This window comes from Harpia harpyja, chromosome 3, assembly GCF_026419915.1.
Source record: "Harpia harpyja isolate bHarHar1 chromosome 3, bHarHar1 primary haplotype, whole genome shotgun sequence".
Classification (NCBI taxonomy): domain Eukaryota; kingdom Metazoa; phylum Chordata; class Aves; order Accipitriformes; family Accipitridae; genus Harpia; species Harpia harpyja.
The window spans coordinates 23870543-23883401 of record NC_068942.1 but is presented as its reverse complement, the minus strand read 5'-3'; the positions used below and the strand labels follow the sequence as shown (position 1 = coordinate 23883401).

Below are 12859 nucleotides of genomic sequence, written 5' to 3'. Positions count from 1 at the left end.
CCTTCTCCAAGTGATAGAGAAGCCAATGAGGAGAGGTGCTATGCTGGACCTTGTTCTCACCAACAAGGAGGGTCTGGTGGGGAATGTGAAGCTCAAGGGCAGCGTTGGCTGCAGTGACCATGAACTGGTGGAGTTCAAGATCCTTAGGGCACACAGCAACCTCACTACCCTAGACTTCAGGAGAGCAGACTTTGGCATCTTCAGGGATCTGCTTGATAGAGTACCATGGGATAAAGCCCTGGAGGGAAGAGGGGCCCAAGAAAGCTGGTTAATATTCAAGGATCACCTCCTCCAAGCTCAGGACTGATGCATCCCAGCAAAGAGGAAGTCAGGCAAAAATGCCAGGAGGCCTGTGTGGATGAACAAGGAGTTCCTGGACAAACTCAAACACAAAAAAGAAGCCTACAGAGGGTGGAAGCAAGGACAGGTTGTCTGGGAGGAATACAGAGAAATTGTCCGAGCAGCCAGGGATCAGGTTAGGAAAGCTAAAGCCCTGATTGATAGAATTAAATCTGGCCAGGGACATCAAGGGCAACAAGAAAAGCTTCTATAGGTACATCGGTGATAAAAGGAAGACTAGGGAAAATGTGGGCCCTCTCCGGAAGGAAATGGGAGACCTGGTTACCCAGGATATGGAGAAGGCTGAGGTACTCAGCTACTTTTTTGCCTCAGTCTTCACCAGCAAGTGCTCCAGCCACACCACCCGAGGTACAGAACGCAAATGCAGGGACTGGGAGAATGAAGAACTGCCCACTGTAGGAGAACATCAGGTTCGAGACCATCTAGGAACCTGAAGGTACACAAGTCCATGGGACCTGATGAGATGCATCCACAGGTCCTGAGGGAACTGGCGGATGAAGTTGCTAAGCCACTATCCATCACATTTGAGAAGTTGTGGCAGTCCGGGGAAGTTCCCACTGACTAGAAAAGGGGAAACATAACCCCCATTTTTAAAAAGGGAAAAAAGAAAGGTCCGGGGAACTACAGGCCAGTCAGTCTCACCTCTGTGCCCAGCAAGATCATGGAACAGATCCTCCTGGAAACTATACTAAGGCACATGGAAACTAAGGACATGATAGGTGACAGCCAACATGGCTTCACTAAGGGGAAATTGTCCCTGACAAATTTGGTGGCCTTCTACGACAGGCTTATAGCATTGGTGGATAAGGGAAGGAGCAACTGACATCATGTACCTGGACTTGTGCAAAGCATTTGACACTGGTCCTGCATAACATCCTTGTCTCTAAATTGGAGAGACATGGATATGACGGATGGACTACTCGGTGGCTAAGGAATTGGCTGGATGGTCACACTCAAAGAGTTGCGGTCAACGGCTGGATGTCTGAGTGGAGAGCAGTGATGAGTGGCGTTCCTCAGGGGTTTGTATTGGGACCGGCGCTGTTTAACATCTTTGTTGGCAACATGGACAGTGGGATGGAGTGCACCCTCAGCAAGTTTGCCAACGACACCAAGCTGTGTGGGGTGGTCGACACGCTGGAGGGAAGGGATGCCATCCAGAGGGACCTTGACAAGCTTGAGAGGTGGGCCAGTGCAAACCTCAAGAGGTTCAAGAAGGCCAAGTGCAAGGTCCTGCACCTGGGTTGGGGCAATCCCAAGCACAAATACTGGCTGGGCAGAGAATGGATTGAGAGCAGCCGTGAGGAGGACTTGGGGGTGTTGGTTGACGAGAAGCTCAACATGACCCAGCAATGTGCATTTGTAGTGCAGAAAGCCAACTGTATCCTGGGCTGCGTCAAAAGAAGCATGACCAGCAGGTCGAGGGAGGTGATTTTCCCCCTCTACTCCGCTCTCGTGAGACCCCACCTGGAGTACTGTGTTCAGCTCTGGGACCCCCAACATAAGAAGGACACGGACCTGTTGGAGTGAGTCCAGAGGAGGGCCATGAAGATGATCAGGGAGCTGGAGCACCTCTCCTATGAAGACAGGCTGCGAGAGTTGGGGTTGTTCAGCGTGGAGAAGAGAAGGCTTTGGGGAAACCTTACTGCAGCCTTCCAGTACCTAAAGGGGGTCCACAGGAAAGCCGGAGAGGGGCATGTAGTGATAGGACAAGGGGTAACGGCTTTAAACTGAAAGAGGGTAGATTTAGATTAGATGTAAGGAAGAAGTTCTTCACTGTGAGGGTGGTGAGATGCTGGAACAGATTGCCCAGAGAAGTTGTGGATGCCCCATCCCTGGCAGTGTTCAAGGCCAGGCTGGATGGGGCTTTGAGCAACCTGGTCTAGTGGAAGGTGTCCCTGCCCATGGCAGGGGGTTGGAACTAGATGATCTTTAAGGTCTCTTCCATCCCAAAGCATTCTATGGTTCTAGGATTCTATATCAGTAATGTATTGTAGTGCTGCTGTTCACCCTGTAGTGGAGATAGTACATTCCCGTTGAGCACCGCAGTTGTTATTTGGACTCTTTCCTCTCTGCATTCTAAACTTCATGAGCAGCTGTTTCAAAGTGAAGTAGCAGGTATTTTGTAAACCATCCCACCATATAAAGATGATAGCTGTCATAGATTTGATACATCTCTAGAGACACCTTACTCTGTTTGCAGACTCTCTGTTTCCTAAATGTAATAATATAGGTGTTTATGTATTTTAAAAAACTTAAAAAGGTGACCAGTATAAAATCAGAATTGTCACCTTTACAGTTTGTAGGAGAAAATGGATAATCAGTAAGTGGACATAATTACTAACAATTTTGTTTGGGATCCTAATTCTCCTTTGCGTGGAATGGAAACTTCCTATTGTGCCATACTTTCTTGAATAAAAGGGGTTTATTCTTGAAGGTGTCATGACTACTTTGGTTGAAGTCTTTTATAAAGGGCCAGTTCTACTAAAATACAGGATACATGGTATATGGGATATATGAGGAAAGGATAAGAAAGTTTACTAAGTAGCAGTAATACTTTGAGGGCACATAGTATTACACAGAATATGGATGTAGCTGTATATTGGAACAATATCTGGAGAAGGCCATGGTTGTTGTCAGAACAACCAGGATGAAATAAGTGATTCAGTGTACCACTGTTCCACTTGCAGTCATGCTAACATAATTATCTTCTAAGAAACACTTTGAAGATACAGCGAAATTATAATCAATTTATAAGTAAAAATGGTGTTAATACATTGCAATGCCATTACAATTAGTGTGGCTTTCTTTCTTTACTAGCTTCCCATTTCTGTTCTTCTCTGAAGGAACCACAGAAAACAAAGGAAATGTTGAAAGGTGATTCTACCAGTGTCTAATTCCTAAAATAAACAAATGGAAGGGGAAAATCCATATTTCATTTAGCGCTCTGAGATATCACCTAATATTGATATGAGTAAAATGCTCTAAGAGGAAAACCAACCAACATGTGGTTGTCATGTCCCTTGTAAAGTTACAGCTACCTTAAAATGTGTCCAAGTTAAAATATGTGCATGCAGAGCTTCTGTACAGCATGGTCAATTTATGTCTTTTAGCCATGATCTGATGTAAAAGGATGACTACCGTAGTTAAATCCCTGACATTTCCATCCCTCCCTCTTTTCAAATTCCTGTTGTGGTCTGATTTGATAATATTCTTATCCAAACAATTTGTAAAATAACATGATGAGCTGGAATGTGCACAAAAGGGGGACGTGACACCTGTTATCATCCATAGTACATACTGATTCTGCCACTGACTCCCCTGAATATTCCCCTGCCCCAGGTGGGCACTATGCCAGTTTGAGGTCTTCAGTGCTTAGCTGGGGGAAGCCCTTCTGCACTTGGACTCCCTGTCTTAGAGGTGAGGGATATAGGTTCTTAGATAGTTGGTGTCTGTGTACCCTGTCACAGTTGCTGAATGAATGTCAAACATCACATCAGCCTGAGTTTTTCGTGTACTGTCCAAACAATACAGCTGTAGCTGACATCTGCTCCCTTTTATTAAAGCCTTTGTTTCTGGAAGCCTACAACTGAAGAGATTACTGAAATAAACATCTGGCCCTTAGGAGAGAAGTAACAGGTTGCTTTGTAGAGTCAATTGTATAAGCTCTTTAAAAATCCTGTGCAGAAATCTTATCAGAAGGTTAGGTAATTGAAAACTGTCATGTTTAGATTGTCCTGTGTTGTGCAGAAAAGATCTCCTTATTTTTGTGTATTTATATAATATCAAAAACCCCTCACACATGCACACACACTCATTCTCCAAGGAGAGATGTGCTGAGTAAGAGTTTTCCATTGTAATCCTAATCAGATCAGTAAATGAATGTCATCTGTTCTAGAGAACTGAACTGCCCTTTTCAGGAAGGATGCTAACAGCTCATTCTCAATAGCATACAGTATTAACTCAGTCAGTAGCAAAGTGCTGATTCAATGCATTTAAATTATGAGTTCCCCAACTATTACATTGCCCCTTATATTAGAAGAATGGAGAGATCATAATCATATATTAAAAAAATATTGACAAAGAGAAACAAATTCAAACAGCATGCCAATAGACTAATCTTTAAGTACTGTCCAATAAGTGCATTTTAAAAAACCTGTGAAAAGCAGTGCAAGCTACACTGGGGTAGGTTCCTTGTTTTTCTGCTTTTTAGTGTGGTAAGGATTGGTTTTCTGCTTCTTGGTGTGGTAAGCAATAAGGACTTGTCTGACATGTTTAACAAGCTTTCTCTTGTTGCAAACTAAAAGCAAACAGCAACAAAGCCAGCTTGCTCATTTAAAGAAACTTACTGGAAGGAATTTTATTCACAGTTACTGTCTTTGAAACTTCATTAGATATAATGTTCACCCAATCTCAGTTGCAGTAATGGATAGACAGTGTCTGTATAATTGCTAATTGTAAATGAAATCTACTTTGTGTTAATGTTTTACTTTGACCCAATGCCATCACGCTTGTGTTATGTTCTTTGAAGCACAAATAATTATTTATGCTGATCTGCAGTACTGCCAATCTTAACTTTGATGTGCAGTAGATAGTTTCTCCCAGCAGTGACAGTGTTTATTTAAACAAGCCTCAGTTTACCTGCTTAACAAAGTGCTGAGCCAAATTAATTATGGCAGTGTCTGTAATCACATCACTATAGTGATCTGGTTTCCCAGCACCAGGAATACAGCGCACTTAAGGTTTCCACATCACAGTTGGGATACAGCTACTGCTGTAGCCAAGTTGAGCTTTGTGAACTTGGCAGTTGCTGTTGAGAGAAGGAGGAGCTACCCTGGAAGTGTGATTCTAAAGAGGAAAGAATTCCCAAGGATCAACAGTTTTCCTACTGGAGTAAATTGGTGTAAAACCCACATGAATGCCAGAAGGACATAAGACATTTGTGTCATAATGAGGAGTTAAATCCCGATTTCCTGAATGCTTGTCCACTATCTCAAAGACTAAGCTGCTCTTAGTTTACTGTAGCATTTGGGCGGGGGATGGCTGTTGGGATTTCTGCATAAACTAGACATTAAGAGAGTTCTCCTGTCTTTGATTAATCTGGTTTTAAAGAGGTGCAAAGCAACCACAGCCCATTTTAGTTTCTGGAAAAACTGCAAGGATTCAGGTTTTGAAAACAAAGCTATGTAAGTGTGAGGCTTGTGTTTTGGTTTTTTTTTTTTCTTTTGCCAGCATACTAAGTGGACAGTATCACTTGAATTTGCTGATTATTTTAAAACTTTGTGTAAGATACACCTTAAGATAACATAAGTGGCCTTAAATGTGTGAGTCTGAAGGTCCATCTCATCCAGTTTTGTCCCAACAGTGGCCATAAGCATATGCCTAGGAAAGACAACAAGCAACTCAAGCATATAAAATACGTCTGTTGAGTATGTATGTTCCCTATCTCTAGCTATTTTTCTGAAACGAGTATCACTTTAATGTATTTAGTAATTCTTACTACATTTCTCTTTCATGAACTTCAGCCTTCTGGTGAAGCCATGTAAATATTTAGCATCTTTAGTGTGCTCTGGCAATGTGCTCCATGGGTCCACTGAGCTCTACATCTAGTACCAACTGTCCTGCCACCACAGTGAGCTTCATAGCCTTCCTCCCGTTACCGCCTGGGGTAACTGCTACTGAAGACCTTTGCAGCCATGGCCTGCCTCTCTATCCCGGTTTAGAGTCACTCAGCAGGAGCAGGGAAAGCAAAGAAGAGCTTTATGCCATGCAAGGCCAGCAAGATTTTGCTTGTTTATAGGTGAGCTGTTGAAACTTCAGTAGTTAGCTTTGTTTGTTTTCAACAAAGCAAGAGCTTACTAGGTCAGCTAATCCATTCCCTGGTAGCTCTTAGAGCATCTTTAATGATGAAACTGTTCTGGTGGTAAAACAAAGGGTCTGTATCTTGGTCAGACTACTTGGTGGGTGATCAAGCTGTCATTGACTTTAAGGGCGAGGAGCCAGGCCTAAAGCAGTCAGATGGCTGTTATCCTGTTAAGAAGCCTTTTCTGACTTGAAATAGCTTTTTACTTACCTTATTTATACTCCTGTCACTTATCTATCCCCTCAAACCATCCTGAGATATATTTTTTTCTCCTAACTGGCATTTGTCATTCTTTTTAACCTTTCATACCCTCGTCTTTGTGATTTATCACCTGTGTTTTTGGCTTTTCAACTTTTCCAGAGGGATTGAGCATCTATGTGTCACTGATGATGCATGTCCACTGTCTCTATGTCCCCTTAGTTTCAGTAGCCTTAATCAGCTACTGATGTTGCCAGAATTTTATACATTAATAATGTGTAATTAGCAGCTCTGGAAAGCACCAAGGATCATAATTTAAAGTGATACAGTCAAAATTATATTGTGCACATAGTTGCCTTTTGAAGTGGGGCAGTGGGTGGCAGTTTGCCGTGCTCCTATATTTTTAGGTTAACAGCTGCTTTCTGAATGCCTCCAGGGCGTCAGTGGGAGCCGCTTCCTTGCACAGGGGCAAGACAGCACTGCTCAGCTGATCCCAGCAAAGCCACGGTGCCCGCTGGCTTGGTAGAGCTGCTTGGGACAGTGACAAAGGGATTGAAGTAACTTGCTACCAGTGGTGAAGCCTGGTGCAGAAACAGAGAACTACGGCCTTGCCAAAACCGCGGATGGTGCTGCCCTTCCTCTGTGGGAGGCGGAGTGTCCCACAGAGTTTTTCTAAGTGGAACCCGTTGGCTCGCAAGCACGTTGGGCTCTTGCCTGTGTATGAAGCTCTCAGCTTCCACTGAGCTTGGCACCGTTTTCCTTCTTCAGCCTCAGCATCTACTGCGGGTGGCAGTGGGATGTTCTTTATGTGATACAAGAATTTTCATGTCCTCACCCATGGATTTAGTGTCTTTATATATCTGGCCCAAATCTGCACAGACTTTCTCTCCTTGTAAAGGTAAGGTCAAAGGCAAGATGTTTTTAGAACATTGTTATCTCACCTGTGTTACAGGGAAAGCCAGGGATGCCCACTTTGAACTCCTACCACATGCCAAAGCACAACAGATGAGTGCTTGAGATCATGCTTCTCAAAAATCTCTTAAGAAACTACCATACTGAAGTGATTTATTTTATCTTTTATAGGACTATTATGCGTTTTTATAACATTTTTTTCACATTTGAATATTTTGGGATCATATGTTTTCATTGCAGAGATTAGTAGGAAAATTCTCCTATTTAAAATTTTACTGCTACTTTATCTAAAAGCATCATGCTTCTTCCCCCCACCCCCATGAAAGTAAGAATGTCAATAGCATTTTAATATGTTTTGCAATGCAGATATTTCAAAACATTGGGGAGATTGCTTCTGGTGGATAATCTCTTTTGGTTATTAAATATTCTGCTCCTTTTAAAATCAATCAGTCCATTGGGTTTTGTGCTCTTTCAAACCTAGACTTACTCAGTTTAGCTCATTGTTTAACCTTCACGAGTTTTTCAGTAAGTGAATCCATGTTTGACGTAAAATGTGGAAAAAACACACTAAATCAGGCCTAGGTACTTCTGGAAGTAAAAATTGATAACTAGCATTTGCAGAAAGCTTTTTATGAATAAGTCTTAGATGACTTTACAGAGGTTGAGGTAAACAGATGTTCACAGATTGGTGGATTAGCTGAGTCACAAAGTCATTGTCAGAGCCAGGAATGCAGCCTTATTTCTTATGACATTATTTTCAGGCTGTGAATCCTTCCCTGCCCTGTTTTTCTTTCCAATTTATTAACAAAGAATGAAAAAACCATGATCTTAGAGTAGTGATGGTTTTAGAGCTAATTGAAGTGCTGGGATTAAGACACTTCGGGAGAACCTCAGAACAGCAATGAGAGATGATGACTCACCCGAACAAACAGAGAGCCTTCCTTGGACAAACTGTTGAGACAAACAGGTGTCTGGGGGTTTGTGAAAACTGCCTGTGTGCTTAGGAGGAACGGGTGCTCCTGGCAGGGAGTGAAAATTATGTCTGTCTTGAGCCACGCTGCTGCAGAAATGCTTGCAATAGCTGCCTGCCCACAGGTTGGCTGCTTACAGATGACAGGGCTGTAATGAGCAGCTTAAGGCAATTTAACCTTGCCCTGAAATTAAAGGGGAGGTGCCCTTGTTCTCACTGTGGGTTGTACTCATCCACTGCTCCCCTACCTTCAGCTCCAGAGATAGTGTGACTTGTAGATGAACCCAGTGGAGAAAATTAAGGTTATTTCTCAGTTAGATCAGGCGCTGTCTCCACATGTTGCTTATATAGCTTGTGTCCCTCATGACTTTTCATGTGCTTTAGCAGAGTCAGGCTGGACCTTTTCCAGGTTTAACAGCATCCATGCAGTTTTTGAGTCTCATTCGCGGAGGTCCAGGGTTTAATCAAACATCCTTCTGCAGACCTTCAGTACTACTTACTACTCCTCTAGGTATTCAATGATTACATTGTCACTTTTTAATCCATGGCATTGCTGGGGTTGCTTTCAGTACTGTTTCAGCTTATGGCATGGCTTAGTTGTGAGGTCTGTCTATTTTATTTGGATTTACTTTCTGGCTATTAATTGTAAATTTATGTTAATTCAGAAATTAGCACCAGTTCGTCACCTTTAATGATTTTTTTTAAATTGATGCAAAAGTGTCTATTTCCTCTGTTTAATTATATATTTAATTTCAAAGTTAGGTAAAACAGACCATACCATACCTAAAATTAACAGTGAGGGAACTTAAAATTGTGTCTAATATCTTCATATGTTAGCATTTTAAACAGTAATGGTAATAGTTCTGTGCTCATAATGATAAGCAGCATCTGTCTGCAAAGCCTGTTTTCCAGTCTATGATGCTGATTATTGCAGGAGATTCTACCTTCCTTTGCTCCAGAACTGCTTTATTCTTTGATGTGTTTCATTCCCCTGGTTGTGAAAGCAAATAAACTTGACTCTTCCCCTACAGTGAAGTGAGTAGTTGGTATTCCTTGGAAATTATGTATCGCACATAGAGAAAACCATGGAACTGAAAACCAGATAGAAAAAATGCATGTGCACTCTCTCTCTGTGTATATACGTAGATATACACATGTGTATGAAAACTGAAAGGATGAGGAGACATAAAGCTTAGTCCTGGAATGTTGACTTATTGCCCTAGTCTATAGCACAGCAATATGCCATATTTTAAGAAGATGATAACAAAAAGCCACCTTAAGAAGGTTTACTCTTTCTGCTTAAGTCAGCTAATATGTCTGGGGCCTGATGACTGTCATAGACTCCTGCTGGCCTCTCTGTGTCTTTCAGGGACGATGCTTTTAGTATAGAGGGTTAGGCTGGGAAACTGCCTCTGTGCAGCTATGTTTTTTTCTGGGCTGAGGGTGTTTGAATGATTACGCAAAGTATCACTTTGCTAGGGCAGTAGTGTTCACATTGGTATAGCAGTATATCATTATGGAAATGCTAGTAAAGCATCTTTGTCTAGTGCACCATAAAGGTTTTAAGAGAAATTCTGCACATCTGCAGGATGATTATGGATCTCGTGGGAGGTATATTATCCTTGCTATGGTGACTATGTATTTTCTGTCCAAACAATCTTTTATTTTATGTTGGTGGAGAGAAAAAAAGAGAACAAAGAGAAGTAAAGTATTCATCTACAAGCACATACTCTCCTTACAAAGTTATTTCACAAAATACCAACCACCCTTCTGCAAGGATATAATTTGGTATATCTTATAATTGGGTCTGGCAGGTGGGATGAAGGGCTGTTGAGGGATTCACACTGGATTGTGAAATTCTAGGAAGTAGAATGCTTGCCCAGCCCATTTTTGCTTCCTGCTCAAGATCTGAGAAGCCAAAATTTAAGCACAAGTGGATATTGGTTAGACATGAGTAAACTCTGGTTGGAAGATAAAAGAAGGTTCCTAATCTTTGCATATCCTATGATGGCCTTCCAGGAACAGCCAGGTCAGAGAAAGATTTCTGCTTTCCAGTTAGAACTTCTTCTGTTTATCTTACATGGTCCCCTGTGATTGTGGGGTGGTTTGTGAGGTTACAGGTTCAAGAGAAGGCAGGAATAGAAGGAGGCAAGTGGGCAAAGCAGCTGCTGCTGGGGAAAAATTGAGATCCAATTTCAGGGAAAGCACCTGAAACTGTAACAGTGAGAGTTGAGCTCTCAAAAAGTAATGAGATTAGAGTTTAGGAGCCAAAGAAGTGCTAACTTCGGGGGTTGGGTGCATTGGGAATGACTGTTACACAGATGGGAAGCATGTGGAGGCACAGAGATTGCCTGTTACTATTCTGTATTGAAAGCATGTATGTGCACAGTCAATATTTAAAGGGATTTCTCTTGTTGAATGCTTTCAAGTGTAACTACTAATCTTAGATATTTAGAGACAATTGCTATGTAGTGATGAGCACATACCTGAAATTTCCTGACATTTACAGAGTATTTTACATGTCAGAAGTGGTTAAGCAAGGATTAATATTTCCATTTTGCAGTTATGTGGTGGAGGAAAAGAGTCTGAACTGGGTGTTTTATTCTTTGCTAGCGGTCATAGAGGAAATCTTTGTCAAACCACAAAGAGAACCTGAAACTTCTTGGCTTCTTGCCATATGCCAAATCCATTCACTAAACTGTACTCTGTTTTTCTCTTTTTCCCTTGAGAACTGAATATTGTCAGCTCATCTGATGATAGAAGAGTAGCAGGTATCCAATGCAATAAACAAATCAGTAAAAGCAGTAGTAACACTTCGAGATCAGAACCTGATCATAAGCAGCTGAAACCTAAAAGGGACTTAATCATGATAATGAAGCTTGTTTTTTGTCCTTCTATACAACAAGTTTCTTTATGGTAACATTTTATATTTAACTGTGTGGTTGGTTGTCCAGGGCTGAGATATGATTGCTGATTTCAAAGGATACAATGATGATGAAGTCTCTGTTCCACCACAGAAGAAATAAAGAGTTCAGCTGCCTTAGGACTACTTCTTGGATGTTTCCATCTTAGGAAGTATTTTGTTAGCTAAAAAGCAAATTGGAAACCCGATCAGGAACTTAACTTGCATTGTTAGGCACTTAAATACCTTTAAAATATACCCACAATGGATTTCCTTCTAATGCAAGTCCATGTTTATATTTTCCTGTCAAATAAAGTAGTGAAAGGTGTTGTAGTTAGAGAATTTATGTGTTTTTCTTTGCCATTGTAGTCAGTGATACCATTGCAGTTTAGAATAGCTTTTAGGTTTGCATAGGAGTGTGTGGGTAAGTATCGGTGTTTTCCTGAGCATTGTTATGTATCACCCTCTAGTCTAATACATGGTGTGGTAAGATGAATCAGGAAAACACGAATACAAATGTTGACTCTTTTTTTTTTTTCTCTCTAGGATTATGATGGCTTTTTTGAATCAAAGGAGAGCAACACTGTCTTCTCCTTTCTTGGATTGAAACCTACTTTGGCCTCAAAGGTCAGTGTAGTATTGCAGACTTTTCATGGAGTTCTTGAAATATTGAGATTGAATTTTCTTTGAACCAAAAGAACTCTATGTGTTCAGATGCACCACTGCCCTGATCCATACCTTGTCCATATCAACTTCATGCTAATGAGGTAATTGAAACATTTATAATGAGAAGCAAAGCATTTTAAATGAAAACAAGCATATACTTGGGAGTTTATTTGAGACAGCAGATAAGTTAAGTTTAAAGAATACGTTCTCCTTCACAATATCAATCTAAATTGAAAGCAACTGACTTAATTATAACCAAAGACAGAACTAGAATCTTAATCACTGGAATATCTGCAGCTTATGTCACCAAAGCTTCATCTTACTGGGCTGGCCTGGCATAATGGCTCAACCAGGACAGCATTTATTCATTAGGCATTAGTTTGTTTTTTTTGTTTTAAATGTTAAAATGCTAAAGCAGTCAGGAGTTCTACCAACTTTTTGGGTAAGAATTCAGTTTTAACAAATACATATATACGGGTCAGAACACAAAGCCAGATAACATCTTTCTGTTGAGGGCAGTATAATAAAGGAGATTTTATTGCCATATGGAAGCCTGGACACTCGTTCAAAGAGACTGAAGTAGGTCAGACACATAGGGGAGGATTTTTCTTCCCTTGACTACTGTAGATATAGCTGTGTTTGGTAGTAGTACTGTTTCAGGCCTGGACGCTAGCTCTTGGGTATCTGTAGAGTTCCTCTTCTTCCAGAAATTCATTTGTGTCTGGACCCCCCATGAGGGACAGGAGTGGGAGGGAACCTCAGCAGGGAACCACAAAACCAGGTTATTTTGGCAGCTTGCCTCGCTTTGTAGCTTGAAGAACTAGTCCTAGGAAAAAGATGATGTCCTACTGCAATCAGAAATAGCAGCTTCTATGCAGCTCTGTTCCTGGGAAATAACCTGTTGTGGGCCTGGAGGAGTGTCTCTATAAACTTGGCCAGATCACTGCTTCGCTCTGGTAGTACTTCAGAGTGATGCATCCTCAGCTGCTGT

At 41.5% G+C, this 12859-nt stretch overlaps 1 protein-coding gene across 1 annotated transcript in view; it reads left to right on the top strand.

The window, feature by feature from the left end:
• SH3BGRL2 (SH3 domain binding glutamate rich protein like 2) overlaps window positions 1-12859 on the top strand; it is a 49699-nt gene that overhangs the window by 31691 nt on the left and 5149 nt on the right. The window contains exon 3 of the mRNA XM_052781656.1: window positions 11749-11829. Coding sequence (XP_052637616.1) covers window positions 11749-11829 — 81 coding nt within the window. The remainder of the gene's footprint in view (window positions 1-11748; window positions 11830-12859) is intronic.